Below are 21,074 nucleotides of genomic sequence, written 5' to 3' on the forward strand. Positions count from 1 at the left end.
ATCTGACGTTATTGGATTATATGTTACGCTTTATTAGGAAAGTGCAAATCTACGATGACATCAATATTTATTACCAAAAAAAAAAAAAGTGTAAAAATTAGTGAAAATCTAGTCCCCTAAAGTCTCTATTGTTATGTAACGACCGAATATATCAAAGATTATTTAGGAGATCAAAAGATGATTTTATTATATTTTAGTGAACACTATTTTAAATATTAAACTACTTCTGTGACCGAAGCCACGACATATGTGTCGTACTATCTTTTGTACTACTTTCAATAATATAAATTAATCACAAATCCTAAAATATAATAAAGCATCTTTTATCTTCTATTCATAATTAACTTATAACTAAGAACGATCACGACAATTGGTAGCACCAGCTCTGAAAAAGTTACGCTATATTTTTTTTTTAAAAAAAAAAAATTTATAAGCAGAAAGTATTACGTGAATGTCATCAGTGGAAAGCATAGGAAATAAATTACAGAAGTATATAATAAAACAAGCATTGACACTTATCAAGAAGGAACAACAAGCAGATTTCAAGGAATTTTTAATCAATCAAGGATATACAGTCAACGAGAACACAGATAGCAACTACAGAATTTTAACTTCAGTGGAATATTTAACAGTTAAACAACACGCATCAAAACTAACTAAAGAATTTAAAAAACTGTATATGAATAATAATACTGAACCATCTACATCTAATATGGATAGCCACCCCAATTTATTGTCCCATACACAGAATACAGTCAGTCGAGATGAATTGGCCAATATTTTAAATTTCATTTATAATAACAACAACAAACCAGCAAATAATATTCGTATTCCTACACCACCCACATACGATGGCACTCGTTCTGTATCAGTCATTGATAATTGGTATGTTTCTGTTGAGCGATACTTACAATTCAACAATTTCGACGAGTCTCGATGGACTGAATACGGTGTGACCCTCCTGACTGGGAGAGCACAATTATGGTACGCTCGTGCCACCCAACGTATCAACCACAATTTAAATAGTTGGACCGTGTTTAAATCTGCTATCGATGCTGAATTTAAGCCACAGTTTGCTGCCCAGTCTGCCCGTGATAGATTATTTGATCTTAAATAAACCCATCACATTCAAGATTATATTCACGATTTTCAAGATATTTTACTTGAAGTCTCCATTACTGACGATGAGGCTATTGACAAATTCATTCGTGGATTAAAAGACCGTGCTCGCGCACATGTTTTAATGCAAGATCCAGTCGATCTTGAAGCAGCTTACCAATGTGCAACTGCTTTTGAATCAGCTACGATGTATGGTCAAACTACCAGGGCTGTTCCCACCTCTTCAACATACATTGATGATCCCATGGACACCAGTATTAATATGATTCAACAATTGCAAAGACAAAATACGGAACTATTGAATGCTTTACATCGTCAACAACCAGGACCTAATCATTCGTATAATCAGCGCAATAACTCTCGTAATACTCCCAACAACCGACTACGCTGTTTTGTATGTGATAAGACAGGTCATTTTGCCCGTGATTGTTATCAGCGTTCCAATAATAGACATAATAATGGTCGTACCGGTTACAATAATAACTACGGTACTACTGGATACAATAACTATCGTAACAATGAGAATAATATTAATAGTCGTACTTCATATAATTTTCGTAATAATCATAACAATACTAACTCTAATCAATCCTTTAATGCTATTTTGGATCAATATGACCCGTTGCACAATAATAAAGATTTAATTGATCTGACACCTTCTGGTAGTCAAGATCCATCTCGCTATTTGTCTTCATTATCCGAATGCGCTGCTATGGATTTTCCCGAATGCGATATATCCTTTCTCAATAATCTTCAGAACGCCTCACCAACGTTACCGTTGTACCAGGCTATGGTTGGAGGATCACATTTCACAGTACTTATTGATAGTGGTGCAAGCACATGTTATGCTCATCCAAAACTTCTTTCCCATGCACTTGAAATAACTCCAGTTACCAATCAAGCAGTCGAAACGGCGGATGGTAATCAATCTAACATTAACAAAAAGATTCTATTCCAGATGCATCTAGGCGATAAGTATGACCACTCTGAACAAATATCTGCGTTCGTTTTTGAATCCAAATTTGACATTAGGGGGTGCCAAACATTAAATTTTTTCAAAAATCGCGGGAATTTTATTTCAAAGTTCCGGGAATCTTTTTAGGCTGGGAAAACTCGTCATAAGCCAAATACAGCTCCAGCTTCCCCTTTTCACTTTAAACCATTTTTCATAAATATTCTCTTTTATTTTCAACTTTTAAAATGCCCAAACAATCTATTAGACAACAAACTTTGAACGAGATGAAGTCTTTGCTTAAGCACAATGTTATCATTGAAAATGAAGAAGAAGCGGAAGAGATGCACGAACTCTTGAGTGGATTAGAAACGAAACGTGTTCTCAACAGTGGACCTGGCATTCCTAAACTGGACCAGTATCGCGAGTATTTCCTCGAGTGGAATGACGAAGAGTTTGTTAAGATTTGTAGAATGAATAAGGACTCGTTCTTAAAGCTCCTTCGCTTGATTGAAGGTCACGCAGTCTTCAACAACCAGAGTTTCATTCCTCAAAGGGATGTTCACGTTCAACTTGCAGTAACCTTGAGACGATTAAGTCACGATGGAACTGGTAACAGCATTGAGCAGATTGCAACTTTGTTTGGAATCAGCAAAGGCTCTGTCACTGACTACACCAACCGCTGTTTTAAGGCAATCACCGACAACCTTAAACACTTGATGAGCTGGCCTAACAAGGAACAAAGAGAAAGAGCAGCTGAAGCCATCAAAAAGCAGCACTTTTTTCGTAATTGTATTGGATACATCGATGGCACCCATTTTCGCCTTTCTCAAAAGCCTACCAACTGCCCCGAATCCTATTACAATAGAAAGGGGTTCTATTCTGTGAACTGTCAGGTTGTTTGTGATGAACGAAAGATCATTTTGGGTTTCCAATCAGGACAAGCAGGATCGATGTGTGATGCCACATGTGTAGAGCATGCTAGCTTCATGATTAATAGAGAAGCCAAGTATTTCACATGTGGCGATGCTGCAAGCCATGAGTACCTTCTCGGCGATTCCGGATATGCTCTTCATCCATTTGTGCTTACTCCTTACAGAAGACCCCAGGTTGTAAGTTCGGTGAAGTGCGAAGACTTCAACAGGGTTCACTCTTCCGCCCGAGTTGCTGTTGAAAATACCATTGGTGTATTATAGGGAAAATGGAGAATCTTGAAGAACATTCCGATTCAGATCAATTGTGAGGAGGATATCATGAGAATACATGAATTGGTACATGTATGCGGTCTTTTGCACAACTATTTGATCTTGGAAAATGACAATTTTGACGGTGATTTTTATGAGGATGTTGACGTCGGGCAGTCGAGATTAGACGTGGTGTTGCTGGAGTCATTTGACAACGTCAACAGTGTTTCCAGCCGTATATTGAATACTTGGAGGAATTCCGTTGCTGAAGTAGTTTTAGCAGATTATGCAGTACATTTCGGATATGATAATGAATAAACCAACTGAGTTGATATAATGTGCATTTGTGTTGAAAGGATTGGATTGCGTCCTTGCTGTGAAGGTTTCTGAACAATGAATGTAAATATATTTGTAAGAGGAAAAAAAAAACTTTATTTAAAAAGAAAAAAATATTAATCTACATCTGTTGAAGGATTACCGTCGTCGTGCTCATCTTCATCATTATCAAGATTGTAAAGATACTCTGTATCATCATATACATCATCATCATCGACAGGATCCCTCAGAGATCTACGAAAATCAGCCAGATGTCTGGTAATTTCCGTAAATGACGATGTATTGAAGGCGTTCGTTGTCAGACAAGTAACAAGCAATTGGGACATACCCAAATCGAACTCCCTCTGACTATTTTCCCTCAATACTTCGTCCCTTCTCAACTGAGCCTCGCGATACTCAGAAGAAAAGTCTCTTTTGATCCTCTTGTTTCTCATGGCGTGATCGGGATCAACACGGATGCGATCAGCCGTTGGCATTTCAGGCTGAACGGTACCAGCGCGACTAACACCTCCACGACCACGACCACGAGCAAGACCACGAGCACGACCACGAGCACGACCACGACCACCAGCACCGCCACGAACACCAGCAACACGAGCACCACCAGCACCAGCACCAGCACGACCACCACCAGCACCAGCACGACCAGCACCAGCACCAGCACGAGCACCACCAGCAACACCAGCACCAACACCACCACCAGCACGAGCAGCACTACCACTGTTGACATCGTTGTCATGGTCCACAGCATGATACGACCCAGCATCATCAAAATCTCCACCATCATCAAAAGAAAAGGAATCGAACAAATTATTCTCTGATGATGATTCAAATAATGGTGTGCGACTTGATGGCTGGGTATTAGATGGAACCAACAGAGGAGAAGAAGCAACATTGGTAGCTGGTACTTCTACGGATGACGGCTGGCCAGACAAAGCTTCACCAAAAGCAGGACGAGGGAAAGAGAGAGGTTCGTTTGAGACTGGCCCAACAGAAGAAAAACGGAAAGAGGAAGAACGCTCAGTAGACACAGGTGCAACAGACAAAGACCTAGCAGCCAAAGGAGCACCAGAGGAAAGAGAAGCACCAGCAGCCAAAGGAGCACCAGAGGAAAGAGAAGCAACAGCAGCCAAAGGAGCACCAGAGGAAAGAGAAGCAACAGCAGCCAAAGGAGCACCAGAGGAAAGAGAAGCAACAGCAGCCAAAGGAGCACCAGAGGAAAGAGAAGCAACAGCAGCCAAAGGAGCACCAGCAGCCAAAGGAGCACCAGCAGCCAAAGGAGCACCAGCAGCCAAAGGAGCACCAGAGGAAAGAGAAGCAGATGATCTTGTTGAAGATTCAGCTGCATCACTTCCAACCAACAATCGACTGACCTCTTCAATCGCCTCTTGTTGACCACCAAAAACTGCAAAAGTTTGTGCCTCAATTGCAGCTAATGATGGCCTTACTCTGTTGGAGTATGTGTACTCGGTACCACCAGGGGCACCATGGAAAGCCACACAAAAAGGAGTTATGTTTGGTCTAACACCATGCAGAGAAGCCAAACGAGAAAATCCAACACACAAATGTTCACACTTGATCTCGATGGAGGTCAGTCCACGTTTAATGTCATCTGTAGTCAAGCCAAAACCGGTAGAGTTCATATCTCTTTCTACATCGCGATACTTTGCGAGTTGGCGTTCAAAACGTTTTCCAACCGATTTGAAATTCCAGGAAGACGGAATTACTTTATCTGCCAGAAGTTGCTGGAACAATCTCTCAATGATCTCTCTTTTTTTTATCTGACTACCAGCTGAAGGAGCGGACGACTTTTGTCCACCAAGATATATCTTAAAAAGGTCTTGATTACTCTCAAAGAAACCAATCATAGCCTTAATTTGACCAGGTGTAGTTTTGGTTCTATCAAGGCTTTTATCTGCGGAATCGTTGTTGGAAGGACCGCCACCAGTGTTTCTGTTTATTTGATCAGACATTTTAGATTATACGTTTTAGAGGAATTTAAGGAGAAAAAAGGTAAGTTAAAAACTTAGAAAAACTTTATAATGCAAACACAGATGCGATTTGATGCTTTTAGATTATCATAAAATAAATAAAATGTTACATTTTCACGTCATAATTCCTTCTCAACAACGAATAGAAAATGAGTATTCTTTCCCGAGATTTCTCGGGAATACTTTTTCTTGCCCGCAAAATCTCGGGCACAAAAAATCGTTCCCGCAAAGTTTAGGGAATTTGGCTGGGGAAAAATTCCCGGGAATGTTTTTTAAAAATTAAGGAAATGATTTTTTTAATGTTTGGCACCCCCTATTATCTTGGGTCGCAACTGGTTGAAAGATAGAAAACCTAAACCTGATTGGTTTGATGATACATGGACACTAAAAAGCTCTCAGTCGGGTAACGATGTTACATTGTGTCCTATTAGACACAAACATAATCTTAACACTACTTTTATAAATTCTAACCATACAACTAATGAAAACATTGATATTTCTCAACAATTGTTTCAACCAATGGAGCACAACGTTGCTGCAGCTACAAATATAATACCATCAACTGATTATTTATTATCGGCGAATCAAGTTTCTAGATTGCTTAAAAAGGACGAAATTGCAGAATGCCACATGTTATACTTTGTACATAACGAGACTGGTAACAGTATGTTAATGACTCCAAGTGACACCTCATCTATCGATGTCGAAACGGATAAACTATGGAAAGCTGAATTTGCCAAATTATATCCATATGCATTCAAGGGTGATATTACCGAACTGCCGCCACATCGGTTTACCAGGGATATTATTCAAACTAACCCACCCGACGCTGCACCTATTTATCACCATCCTTACCAAATGAGTCCAATCGAATTAGCTGAATTACAACGAATTTTAGCCGATTTGGAAAAGAAGGGTTTGATTGTCCCCACTACATCTCCATATGGTTTCCCCATTTTATTTATTCGTCACAAAACATCGGGTAAACTTCGCATGTGTTGTGATTTTAGATCTTTAAACAAAATCAGTATATCTCAGCGAACTCCTATTCCGCGCATTGATGAATGTTTGAATCAACTGCATGGTTCGCGATATTATAGTCAAATCGATTTAACAGGCGCTTTCAACCAAACTCGACTTTCGGAAGCTGATTCAGCAAAATGTGTAATCTCTCATAAATACGGACAACATCGTTTTCTTGTAACCCCTTTTGGTCTTAAAAATTCAGGTGCATATTTTCAAGGTATCATTAATGCCACACTCAAGCAATATATCGACAAATTCTGTCTCGTCTATCTCGACGATATTTTAATCTACAGCAAAACCGAACAGGAACATAAAGAGCACGTCAATTTAATTCTCAAAACATTGAATGATGCCAAATTTATTATTAACATCGAAAAATCTCATTTTAACATCCAAGAACTTACATTTTTAGGTTTCCAAATTTCTAAACATGGGATTCTACCTTCCAAACACAAAACTGCCGCTATTCGCCAATGGCCTATTCCCACAAATGTACAACAAGTGCGCCAATTTTTAGGTTTAGCCCAGCATTTTCGGCGATTCATACCAGATTTTGCAGGTATCGCATCCGTTATAACTGATTTGACCGCCGGTACTGGATATAAAACAAGATCAATTGTTTGGACGCCAGAATGCCAGAGAGCATTTGATTTGTTAAAAGATAAATTATGTTCGGCCCCTGTTCTCAGTACTGTTGATATGGAAAAACCATTTCGCATTGAATGTGATAGTTCTGATTATTCAGTTGGTGCGGTGTTACTTCAACCTGATGTCAACAATATTTGGAAACCATTAGCTTTCGAATCAAAACGTTTGTCCAAAGAAGAGAGATCTTTACCCGCCCAAGAACGTGAGCTATTGGCTATTTTAGTTGCATTAAGAAAATGGAGATGTTTCATCGATGGTAAAAAATATCAAGTATTCACAGATCACCTGCCGCTAAAATACTTTCGAGACCAAAAGAAACCAGTACCCCGCCTTATTCGTTGGATGTCTGAAATCGAATTATACAATCCTGATATACAATATAAAGCCGGAAAAGACAATCTTATTCCTGATCTATTATCCCGACGCGATGGCCCAGAATGTACTCCTGCTCTTGAATCATTGGAACCTAAATATTTTTATAACATTACTGTCAACACTAACAATTTAATCAAAACTTTTAGTAAGCCTATTACTAGTCTAACTGAAGACCCTATTCAAGATTGGCCGCTTATTTATTTTCGCGAAGAACAAGACTGGCCAAATTTATTAAAAGACGAATTACTTCAACAAAAAGATAAATTTATTGTCCGTCATCAACATATTTACAGATTAATCAAGATACCAAAGTCTGAAGAACGATCTGAAGTCAAATTTATTCCGTTTAGTCAACGTGCCGATACTGTTGATAATTTTCACAGCGCCTTTGGACATTTGAGTCAGCACACCGTATACCAACAAATGAAAAATCGCGTATGGTGGCCCATTATGCATGACGATATATCAACTGGTTAAAACGTTGCCAGCAATGCCAAATGTCGCAACGTGCTGAAAAGAACATTCACCATTCTCCCATTCTCCCATTAGATATACTGTACCTCCTGCTTTTTCTAGATGGCATTTAGACTTTATTGGTGAGTTACCAACCACTAAGAATAATAATAGATGGATTTTAGTCGCAGTTGATTATGCTACAAATTGGCCTATTTTACGAGCTTTGAACAATGCTACTGGCGAAGAGATTGTAAAATTTATATATGAAGAAATAGTCTTAAAATTTGGAAATCCCGTAGAAATTTTTACCGATCGTGGACAAAACTTTTTATCCAAGGTTCTGAAGCAGTATATGAACAAAATTCGCTCCAAACATACTTTCACTAGCGCCTATCACCCTAGAAGTAATTCCAAATGTGAACGTGTCAATCAAATTATCAAAAGTATGCTCAAAAAATATGTCAATGGTAATGTTCACAGCTGGGACGATTATATCGATACAACAACATTCGCCTGCCGTATACGCAAACACACAACCACCGGCCACAGTCCTTTTTTCCTAGTATATGGTACTCATCCACGAATTCCTGGTGATTTTAGCAAACCATATATGAATGAATTTACCGAATATGATGCTAATTTGATTTCCGAAGACGCATTAACAAGAATTCGTCACTTGCGAGAAACCAGGTTCTTAGCAGAGGAAAATATGCGAAATCAGGGTATTAAAGATAAAGAAAAATGGGATAAGTTGATAAAAGGAAAAGAGACACAGGTATTTAAAATCAATGATTATGTGCTACTCCGGAACGAATCCAAACGTGGTCTTGAATACAATTGGATGGGGCCATATCAAATCGTCAACACCAACACTGATTTCAATGTACAGTGCGCGCCAAAAGTGTCCCAATGTTTTAAATTTTTGGCTTTTCATAATGACATCACACAAACTAATGATTGTTTTCGCTTCAAAATTACATCATAAGTACTTTCACATGTCAGCTATAACATCCAAAAATAAAAAAATTGTTAGCTCTATTTGGAAATGATTTACAGCGACTGAAACATAATTACATCATTGGGACACTTTTGGTGCGATTTATTTTTTGTTTGTTTTTAGCTTCCTACGCCATAAAACCGAATAAAAAAATTTTCTAAAAAACTGTATAAATAGCTTAGCTGTTCAGTAACCCCTAACAGTATTTTTTTTAAAATTTTTTTTGTAAAATTTTTTTTCGACATAAATATGCGACAGATTTCAGAATCCAAGAGAAACAATGTAGTACAATGCTTGTCTAATGGTTTCAGTGCCCGTGAGACTGCTTCTAAAACTGGAGTCAGCAAAAGTACTATCAACAGAATTAGTCAGGTTACACTGGGTCTTAAGAGCAAGCCACGTATTGGTCGTCCCCCCAAAGTCACCAGCACAAACATAGACTATATCGTTCAGCTAGTGACCAAAAGCGGAGTTGAATCGGCTTCCAAAGTGTCTCGAATACTTTCAAATGACTTAGGAGTCTCATTAAGTTCAACGAGCATTCGACGTTTACTTAAATCACGGGGTATTGTCCCATTAATTAAGCCGAAGAAACCATTGCTAAGAAAAAAAAATATCGCTGACCGAGTAGCCTTTGCCAAAAGTCATATTGCGTGGACAGAAACCGATTGGAAACACGTGGTTTGGTCAGATGAGACCAAAATCAATCTTTTTGGGTCCGATGGGATTCATTGGTGCTACAAAAGAAAGGATACGCAGCTTAAACCGCAACACGTGCAGCAAACTGTAAAACATGGCGGTGGAAGTGTAATGGTTTGGAGCTGTATCACATGGTCAGGTGTTGGATTTTTAGTCTTTATCGACGGTAATATGGACAAGCAACTATACAAAACTATTCTGCAAGAGGATCTTCTCAGAACATTAGAGGATTATCATTTAAATCAAAAAGATGTTGTATTTGTTCACGATAACGATCCGAAGCATAAGTCTATGTTAGTCACCGACTGGCTTAAAAATCAAGAATTCGAAACCATGGTATGGCCGGCACAATCTCCGGATCTAAACCCAATTGAGAATGTCTGGTCATTACTAAAACGACGCCTTTATAGTAACTATGATAAGCCGCCTACCTCAATAAAAGAGCTCAAGGAAAGAATTACTGAAACATGGTATGCAATCACACCAGAAGAAGTTAGACCTTATATGTTAAGCGTAAACAAACGTTGTCAAGAAGTTATAAGGGCCAAAGGTTATTGGATCAATCATTGAGTTAAATTAAGGACACATATATATAAAAATTTCAATCGCACCAAAAGTGTCCCAATTAAATTTTTGACTTGGCGGAATTTTGTAATTTTATTTTTATTTTAAACGGAGTTTTAAATTTTTACAAAACGCTGCCAAAGGGTTGATAAGTATATAGTTAAAATTTTAGCCAAAAATAGTTGAAACTGATCGACTTTTGGCGTGCACTGTATATCAAATCAAAGAAATCGAAGGAAAACTTTACAATTCCTGGGTTCATACCGATCGACTTAAACCAATCTCAATCAATCACTCTAATATTAACAATAACCTATCTTCCAGCTGGTATATTCCTCGTGTGGCAAGAGCTTAAGAACACCCTCAATCCTATCACAGCATACTCTGTCTCTATACTGATATCGACTTCAATCATATTTCAATATTTTTTTATCCTAATTTTTATATTTTACTTTGTTAGAGACTAACAAAATTTTAGGGAGGGGATATTGTCGTACTATCTTTTGTACTACTTTCAATAATATAAATTAATCACAAATCCTAAAATATAATAAAGCATCTTTTATCTTCTATTCATAATTAACTTATAACTAAGAACGATCACGACATATGTTATCCCAGCCAAAATTGAAGTTGCAAACAAAAATCTCTCCGACTGGGAATTGAACCCAGGTCTCCCGCGTGACAGGCGGGGATACTCACCACTATACTTTCGAAGAAGAGATAAGATTGTCAAGCCCACAATTGTCGATGGTTCTGATGCTTCTCTAAGCCACATTCCGACCCGGACTCTTGTACCCGACCCGGACTCTACCATGGATGTTGAAATGCCTCTGGAGATCGAATTACGACTAAAGAAAGCTAAACTTCTAAAAAGGAAGTTTGTACCCAAGATAACCAATGCCAATAGAAAACGGCCAAAGAAGTAACACCACTTTATTATAAATATCACAACACTACTTCTACATTCAATAACCTGATTACTTATATTTATCACAATCAATCTTTATATCTATCACCATACTTTTATTATATTATCACCATACATATCAACATTATATTATCACATTATTATCACATTCTTATATTCCCCAAACTAGTATAAATAGCTCCTAGCTTTGTATCAAATAAACATTATCTTCTATTTTATAATTTCAAGTACTTGCTTACTTACTTACTGATTAACCACTGAGAGTTGAATCTTACATACACTACTTAACCTATTACAAGACTGATAAGATTGTAAACCTCAGATGTCTAGTTGACCCTTACGTAATAACCTAGCACGTGACTTTCACGTGAACCTATTCCTATTGGCTAGAAGAGTACTCTTCAAAGTACAAGTACAAAATAAAGTATGAGATAAAAGATAAAGATTTATTAATTTTAATGTGGGGTTATTTATACTAGGGGTCCTCAGTCGTCGAAGTTTTAAAAAATAATATTTTTTGAATAAAAATAATTAGCCAATCATAAATATAATTACATTTTTACGAATGAGGACCCCAAAATATATTTTGAGTTTTAATGCTTCATCAATGACGTAAATATGACATCAGTCTGTGCCTGACAAACTTTATTTTGACTTCTTATATAAAGCTTATTAGCTTGTGAACATTTTGAGGCCACTGCTTATACATTTTTATAACAATAAACTTAAAATGAACTCTGATAACATGCAACAATACTCTGAAAATACAATTGGTGTCTCAGGTGACAAAGGTAAAGGCAAAGAAGTCATTACCGTTTGCGAAATCAATGACAATGAGAAGCCCAAGGAGACTACCCCTAAGGTGACAGTCAAGAAAGGTAGAGGTAGACCTAAAGGATCACGTAACCGCCAAAAGGAGCCCAAGGATGACAAGGTCACAAATGAGGTTGGTAGCAAGGAAACCGAGGCCAAGAACACCGGCATGACCTTAATCGCGGTCAAGGACGAAGCTGCTGTCACCAATTATCATCCTTGGGAGGCAATTGATAAGCATTGCAGCGATAACATTAGCTGTGATGACAGACTTATTGATTTCCTCCTTGAAGACGGAGGTATCAATATGCGCAAGTACTTGGGATCGACTAAATCCTTCAACAAGGATGGGGCCAACCACGGAAAGGATGGTGAGACTCCGGCGGCTGTTCTTTCTCGGTGTGTGAAGTACTTTGTGGACCGAAACGTCTTATGTCGAACAAGTTCTAGCATCCGGTCAAGAATTCGTAAGATCATGTCCAACTATCGTGATGCATATAAGAAGGATAGGCAAAGTGGCGAAGGTGCAATGGGTAACACCGGCGAGTCTGGAAAGAAGGAATTCGAAAGTAAGTAAAAATATATATTATACATTGTCAGCCACATAGAGATATTAAAATTATCGTTTCATTTCAACAGATGCATTGAACAAAATTTGTCCCCATTATTATCGTATCAAGGAGATCATGGGTGATCGATATACCGAGTCTGCGTACCCTAATGGCTCTGCTTATCAACTTCCTTTCTCAGGTACACGGGGAGCTACGGTGGTAATTGTAAGTGATGACGAAGAAGTCAGTTCCGCAATTGATTCTTCGGATGAAGATGTTAAACAGGTAGAAGTACCCAAAAAAGAGGAATCTTCTTCTTCGAATGACAAGAAGAGAAAGAGAAGCAAGTCGGTGATTTCCTCGACAGCCACGAAAGCAATCCGGGAAGATGCAGAAAAAGCATTTCAAAAATCAACAGATCGTTTTTTTGATGCCAAGACTCGTGCCGCCATTTTCAAGATAAGATTGGATGGGTTAAACGCTTTTGCTTTGGCTAAGAATTGGGGCTTTGATGAGTTGACTGAAGCCATCAGAAAGTTGCAAAATGAGATTTTCGGTGATAATAATAATAATGATGATGATGATATCTAAATTATATAAACTTTATTAATAAATTTTTTTTTTAACTACTACGTCTTCTCATTTCTTTTCTTTGTTTCATCTCCTCCAAAACAATGTTTTTGATTGCTTGGTATTTTTCTTTTCCACTTTCGGGGACGTCGGTATTGTTGCTGGTTTCATCGGAAGAGGATTGAACTCCATCTTCTAATTGCTGCAGTTCCAATCTTTCTTTCTCTGCAAATTGCTTTTCCAAAATAGCGGTAAAGCTATCGCTTTCACGGTCGATCAAGAAATTGTTCAAAGCAATACAAACACGAATCCATCCACTGGCATAAACGACATCATCTTTCGATTTGATCTTCAATCGTAGTTGCTTCAGACTTTGGAATCGAGCTTTCAGAATCCCAAAAGCATGTTCAATTTTAATTCTCATTTGAGAAATGTATGTATTGAACTGCTGGTCATCATCGGCTGTCGTTCCATTTCTTGGCTTCTTGCTTACAGGTACCAGGTAGTTTGTAGGAGAGTATCCTCCGTCACCCAAGACATACTCGTTTCCAACACAATATTTTGACGGGTTTTTTCCCATATCACTTTCGGCAAGTACACGCATATCATGGGAACTTCCAAAGTAACCAGTCTCTACGTACCGGATTCTTCTTTTATGGTCACAAATTGCCATTGTCTGAATGGAGTGACTACCCTTTCTGTTGTAGAATTCGTTTTCTCTCCAAACAGGTGCATCCTCCAAACAAATATGTGTACCATCGATAAACCCAAGACAGTCAGGGAAACCCAGATAAGATTGGTTAATGGTTTTGATAACCACTTTTTCTTCAGGTGATGGCCAACTGACAAACTGATCTTCCATTGACAGAATCACCTTAAAAAAACGAGTAGTAAAAGCTACAACTGCGCCCTCTATTGGCAAAAGAATACATTTTAATTTATTACTGCATACCAATTTATTTCACTGCAATAATGACTACATACCACTGACACCAGATCGTCTAGCAATTTTTTCAATTGAAGAACCGTTTCCATATGTTCCCAAACGTTCTAAAACGATAGCCAATTGAAGGCGGATATCTGTTTGGCGATTTCGGGGTGTATCCTGATACAATGGATGGTCCTGGATCAGTTTCAAAAGCGCAAAGAATGAGTCTTTGTCCATTCTGACTTCGTTAACAAATCCACTGTCGTCAATTTCGTTGAACAGGAAATCCAATCCTTCTTTCTTTGGTCACCAACTTTGGAACTTTGTTTTCTCTACTAGCTACATATCTCTTGGATCTAATATATTCCAGCATTTGTTTGTCCACATCATTTTTCAAATTTTGGCGATAAAAAGCAATTAAATCATTAATATCTTCCTTCTCAGCATCATCAAGAGCAGGATTCTTTGCAAATTCTTTCCATAATGCGATTTGTTTTCTGGTGAGTTCTTTTTTCATACGATAGCTATTCTTGTAAGCGTTGTATTCTCTTTGCTTGGTACTTTGACGAGGCATAATTAATGTTATTTTTTTTAAAAGAAAAAGAGTTGAAAGTAGTGAAAAAGAAACTTAATAATGCATTTTTCTCATGATTTTTTATTGTTTGACATTACCTCAATTTCAGTTACACTGGAATTTTTACGTCATTATGACGTAATTTTTTATTTTTTTATTATTTTTTTATTATTTTTTTTGAATGAACAAGAAAAAAGTTGCTCGTTCGAATAAAAAATTCAAAAAATTCTGATTGGCTAATTTTTATTCAAAAAATATTATTTTTTAAAACTTCGACGACTGAGGACCCCTACTATCTAATTTGATTAATGTTTCATATGTGCGTAATTGTTTTCATGCTAAAATAGTTTATAGCTTTGCTTGTTTGTTCTTATGACATATAGTTTTGTTTTCTTGTTTGGTCTTGCCTTCGTGACCTTTGGCTTAAACCTTCGTTTGGGTCTTGTGAGTTCCATTGCGTCATAATAGTTCTCGGTACCGGTCTCTTGTACCGGAACTATTTTATTGGCTGGATTGGTTCTGACAAGATAGTTTTATCGCGCGTTAAATATCGACCTTCTTATATACTTTTTTTCGACTAAGCCACCCGTTAAAATCAGCGATAAAATCAATTTGACCAGAAAAGGAACTAATTAAAAAACAAGTCGGGCAGTAGATATCACCTGCACAAGCAAAGCATGTCACACGACCCTACGCCCAACGATCAGGAGGTCACGATAGGTATCCCCTATTTATCGCCTACCTTAAATGAAACAACAACAGTTACTAGAAACATCAGAAAAAATAATAAGACCCAACAAAAAAATACGAAAACAAATGAAAAAGAACAAAAAAATGAAGCAGGAAACAATACATCATCGACCGCGCTAGGCATAATGGATATAGAACAAGATAACAAAAAACCAAACAGCGATGCAACAGGAAAAAAAAGGAGTGCACCGATCTCCCCTGGTATAGGAACAAATGAAGCATTGGAAACAATGGACTTAACAAACAAAGAGCATCTAAACGAACAACAAATTGAATTCATCATCAATTTCAATAAACATCAGAAACAAATTGAATGCAACAAATGTAAAGGGGCATGGATAAACATAAACCGAATTGATTACATTGAAATTGGAGAAGAAGGATATGCAGAAATAGTACTATCCTGCAAAAAATGCACAAAAAAATACACAATGAACGAGGCACAGGAGTTGACACTAAAAGTAACAAAAGAAAAAAAAAGACAGATAGATGATACAAGAACAACAGCGAAGGACAAAAAAAAAGGAGGGGAACTAAAATTCACAGCAGATTTAGAAGCCATTATGGAACAGTATGAATTAGCTAGAGAAAAAATAGCATGCAACAAATGTGGAACAATTGGAACTATACAAAAAAATGGAAGAAACCAAGGAAAAACACCAAAGCCACAATACAAAAGCAAAAACTGCGAAAAAGGAACAACGTTTGCCGAGATGAAAACTATTTTAAAATATGAAACAACAATAACAAACGAGGAACAGATGGAAATAGATACAGAAGATAAAAGTGAATTTGAAGATGACAACGAAACTGATGTTTCAGATATCACAGACACAGAGATGGAAGAAGAGGATGAATCAACAGGAGAAATAAATGTCTGGAACGAAATGAAGCTGTTAAAGAAAAGATTAGAAAAAACAGAAAAAGAAACAAAAAAAATGCAGGAGCTGATTAGGGAGAACATCAACCTGAAAAAAGAAAATATTGAACTAAAAAAGAAACTGCGAGAAATCGAAGAAGAAAATGAGACAGAAGAGTACAATGAAACAAATAATAACAACAACAACTATCAAGCAGAAAACATAAACCAAAGTAACAATCAGAACAGTAACATGAACTCACAAAACGAGTTCCCATATTTAAAAGCAACAAAAAGCAATATAGCACAACAACAAAACAACAACAACAACAATTGGACCAAAAGAAAAAAAAATCAATTTTTTGGACAAAACAACCCAACCAAAAAACAATTGGAAATAGCAACAAGAACATTCGAAGAAAAAAAGGATGAGAACAACTTTATAAACATACATATACCATGCAAAAGACGAATGAAACGATCCGAAATTAGAAAAAAAATTAGCCTTCGTAGGAATCGACAATATTCAAGTACTTGATACATACTGTCCAGATTGGGATACAGTACTACTATTAATACACGAAAAATATAAAGACACAGCAGAAAAGAAATTAGAACAGGCGGGCATATTCACAAAGGAATATACAGTGCGCGCCAAAAGTGTCCCAATGTTTTAAATTTTTGGCTTTTCATAAAGACATCACACAAACTAATGATTGTTTTGGCCTCAAAATTACATCATAAGTACTTTCACATGTCAGCTGTAACATCCAAAAATATAAAAATTGTTAGCTCTACTTGGAAATGATTTACAGCGACTGAAACATAATTACATCATTGAGACACTTTTGGTGCGATTTATTTTTTGTTTGTTTTTTGCTTCCTACGCCATAAAACCGAATAAGAATTTTTTCTAAAGAACTATATAAATAGCTTAGCTGTTCAGTAACCCCTAACAGTATCTTTTTTAAAAAATTTTTTGTAAAATTATTTTTCGATATAAACATGCGACAGATTTCAGAATCCAAGAGAAACAATGTAGTACAATGCTTGTCTAATGGTTTCAGTGCCCGTGAGACTGCTTCTAAAACTGGAGTCAGCAAAAGTACTATCAACAGAATTAGTCAGGTTACACTGGGTCTTAAGAGCAAGCCGCGTATTGGTCTTTCCCCCAAAGTCACCAGCACAAACATAGACTATATCGTTCAGCTAGTGATCAAAAGCGGAGTTGAATCGGCTTCCAAGGTGTCTCGAATACTTTCAAATGACTTAGGAGTCTCATTAAGTGCAGCGAGCATTCGACGTTTACTTAAATCACGGGGTATTGTCCCATTAATTAAGCCGAAGAAACCATTGCTAAGAAAAAAAAATATCGCTGACCGAGTAGCCTTTGCCAAAAGTCATATTGCGTGGACAGAAACCGATTGGAAACACGTGGTTTGGTCAGATGAGACCAAAATAAATCTTTTTGGGTCCGATGGGATTCATTGGTGCTACAAAAGAAAGGATACGCAGCTTAAACCGCAACACGTGCAACAAACTGTAAAACATGGCGGTGGAAGTGTAATGGTTTGGAGCTGTATCACATGGTCAGGTGTTGGATTTTTAGTCTTTATCGACGGTAATATGGACAAGCAACTATACAAAACTATTCTGCAAGAGGATCTTCTCAGAACATTAGAGGATTATCATTTAAATCAAAAAGATGTTGTATTTGTTCACGATAACGATCCGAAGCACAAGTCTATGTTAGTCACCAACTGGCTTAAAAATCAAGAATTTGAAACCATGGTATGGCCGGCACAATCTCCGGATCTAAACCCAATTGAGAATGTCTGGTCATTACTAAAACGACGCCTTTATAGTAACTATGATAAGCCGCCTACCTCAATAAAAGAGCTGAAGGAAAGAATTACTGAAACATGGTATGCAATCACACCTGAAGAAGTTAGACCTTATTTGTTAAGCGTAAAAAAACGTTGTCAAGACGTTATAAGGGCCAAAGGTTATTGGATCAATCATTGAGTTAAATTAAGGACACATATAAATAAAAATTTCAATCGCACCAAAAGTGTCCCAATTAAATTTTTGACTTGGGCGAATTTTGTAATTTTATTTTTATTACAAACGGAGTTTTAAATTTTTACATAACGCTACCAAAGGGTTGATAAGTATATAATTAAAATTCTAGCCAAAAATAGTAGAAACTGATCGACTGATTAAAGCATCTTTGAAAAATATTAAAACATTGAGACACTTTTGGCGCGCACTGTAACTACCTACATATTTCACATTTAAGAGACAGCAAATTAGCAGGACTATCGACAGAAGAAAAAGTAGCAAAACTGCAGCAAATTAGGAACAACTGTTCAATGAGAGCATTAGAATTTATTAGAGAACCGGTAAAAAAATCAGTAGCAAGATGCTTTTACCGCCAAAACATTATTACCGAAGACCAACTGAAAAAAATATTGACAGGAAGAAATATGAACGAAGCAATGGGCATTTTTCAGGAACCAGCAACAGAAGAACAACCAATCGGAGGTAATCCGGAAGGATCTCAAAAAACACCAGCAACAAATTAAAATTGATTATTCAATCAGCGAAATTAAACCCTGAAGATCACCTGTCAAAATAACAACAAATTCATGCAACATTTTCCCTTTCCCATTTTTAACTTTTTTTCTTTCATCACATATGAAGTTTTTTAGATACACCTTTACTTTATTTTATTTTTTTACTATATTTTCATTATTTAAAACGAAACATAAGAGGGAGTAACTAGTACTCATCATCCTCACCAATAAACACTTAAGTTATACTATCGAAGAGGAGATAAGATTTGTAAGCCTGTAAATGTTGATGGATCTAATGCCTCAAAGAATCACGTGACTAGCCGGGTTAGTCCAACCCGAAGTCCGGACCTTGTTGTCGACCTGCCTCTAGAAATTGAGCTTAGGCTCAAGAAGACCAAGAACCAGAAAAGATGATTTGTACCACTCAAGAATAATCATACGAATCGGAAAAGGTCAAAGCGGAATAACACCACTTTATTATATACAACATAACACCACTTCGGTTTCACCTATTTCATATCAATAACCTGTTTATATTATTCATCATCATTATCATTATCATCGTCATCATCATATTTATTATTATATTTATCACATCACATATATCTTCATATTTAGTATATATATCCCTTAACATTAGAACAACAATCGATTATCTTCTATTTTAGTATTAAATACTTAATTACCTATTTCCCTTCTAATTAACCACTGAGAGTTGAATTAGAATTATATTGAAACTTACGTAATTGACAAACCCACAATTGTCGATGGTTCGGATGCTTCTCTAAGCCACATTCTGACCCGGACTCTTGCACCCGAACCGGACTCTACCATGGATGTTGAAATGCCTCTGGAGATGGAATTACGATTAAAGAAAGCTAAACTTCTAAAAAGGAAGTTTGTACCCAAGATAACCAATGCCAATCGTAAACGGCCAAAGAAGTAACACCACTTTATTATAAATATCACAACACTACTTCTACATTCAATAACCTGATTACTTATATTTATCACAATCAATCTTTATATCTATCACCATACTTTTATTATATTATCACCATACATATCAACATTACATTATCACCATATTCATTATTATCACATTATTATCACATTATTATCACATTCTATATATTCCCCAAACTAGTATAAATAGCTCCTAGCTTTGTATCAAATGAAAATTATCTTCTATTTTATAATTTCAAGTACTTGCCTACTTACTTACTGACTAACCACTGAGAGTTGAATCTTACATACACTACTTAACCTATTACAAGACTGATATAATTTGTAATCCTCAGATGTCTGATGGACCCTTACGTAATAACCTAGCACACTCGTACTTTAGTATTGAACCTGGATCATAACTGGATCCATCATTTACCAATATACCCGGATGGCAGTATAATTGTTTTTTTTTTTTTTTTTTTTTTTTTTGGCAAAGTGAGTTCGTATACTTAAAAACGGCGTTTCGGTTTGAGTTACAATTTTGTGTTTGTTAGAAAACGCATATGCACTTGTATCTGAATGGTGATAACTGTACGGTTAAGCTATAAATGCTTATTTTACTTACAGTTACATTCGTCATTTGTTTTGCTTAATAATTCACTGGAGGCATGTGTTACTATCACTGTATGGTTAAGCTATGTAAATAGTGTTTGCTCAAGACGTTCTGTAGGATAGCACTTGCTTTTAATCTTTTTGAAATGAAGATGCAGTGTCCATTTCAGTATAACTCTGACGAGAGTAGGATATCATTTATGGAAATAACCGTTTATAACACGCCTAAAAAGTAAGCATAAAATAATCCAGATTAACACTCATAACGAGCCTAAAAAATGAGCATAATATAATCCAGATTGACGCTTAAACACATATTTTGTATTTCTGGTCAGGATTCGTTGTGTGGCTGAAAGATTTTTAATTCATTGGAACATTCAAGTCGTATTTATCAATGTCGTTAGGAGAGAGACAAGGTGACGTAGCTAAACTAAGAAAAAAAAAGAGCTGGAACTGGCCTCGTTCCCCATGTCTTAAACGCCTTGGAATTGTCATTGAACATAAAAACGTATGATACCAGACAATCTGCGCTGTTTCTCAAGAGATACAAAGAATTACGTGCCTCAATTCCATTAAACAGCTCAAATAGATTAAAAATTAAAGGTAGAAAAGGAA

General features: G+C 36.7%; 4 protein-coding genes and 1 non-coding gene across 5 annotated transcripts; 3 read left to right on the forward strand and 2 right to left on the reverse strand.

The window, feature by feature from the left end:
* Positions 1-250: 250 nt before the first annotated feature.
* Positions 251-1,228, forward strand: EV154DRAFT_53956 (uncharacterized protein). Its single transcript, XM_051604350.1, has one exon. It carries the CDS (start codon positions 452-454, stop codon positions 1,115-1,117), a length of 666 nt encoding a protein of 221 aa, XP_051452789.1. The 5' UTR covers positions 251-451; the 3' UTR covers positions 1,118-1,228.
* Positions 1,229-3,707: 2,479 nt separating this feature from the next.
* EV154DRAFT_606417 (uncharacterized protein) lies at positions 3,708-5,564 on the reverse strand (the record flags this gene model as incomplete). Its single annotated transcript, XM_051607538.1, has 1 exon — positions 3,708-5,564. One exon carries the CDS (start codon positions 5,562-5,564, stop codon positions 3,708-3,710), a length of 1,857 nt encoding a protein of 618 aa, XP_051452790.1.
* Positions 5,565-10,994: 5,430 nt separating this feature from the next.
* On the reverse strand, positions 10,995-11,066 carry EV154DRAFT_t118. The gene has a single exon. It is a non-coding gene; the product is annotated as a tRNA-Asp (tRNA).
* Positions 11,067-15,391: 4,325 nt separating this feature from the next.
* EV154DRAFT_486120 (uncharacterized protein) lies at positions 15,392-16,861 on the forward strand (the record flags this gene model as incomplete). Its single annotated transcript, XM_051598813.1, has 1 exon — positions 15,392-16,861. One exon carries the CDS (start codon positions 15,392-15,394, stop codon positions 16,859-16,861), a length of 1,470 nt encoding a protein of 489 aa, XP_051452791.1.
* A 1,834-nt stretch (positions 16,862-18,695) lies between these two features.
* On the forward strand, positions 18,696-19,313 carry EV154DRAFT_486121 (uncharacterized protein; the record flags this gene model as incomplete). The annotated part of the gene is made up of 2 exons (XM_051598814.1): positions 18,696-18,867; positions 19,156-19,313. 2 exons carry the CDS (start codon positions 18,696-18,698, stop codon positions 19,311-19,313), a joined length of 330 nt encoding a protein of 109 aa, XP_051452792.1.
* Positions 19,314-21,074: the final 1,761 nt, after the last annotated feature.

This window comes from Mucor mucedo (assembly GCF_025094135.1).
Source record: "Mucor mucedo strain NRRL 3635 chromosome Unknown EV154scaffold_134, whole genome shotgun sequence".
Classification (NCBI taxonomy): Eukaryota; Fungi; Mucoromycota; class Mucoromycetes; order Mucorales; family Mucoraceae; genus Mucor; species Mucor mucedo.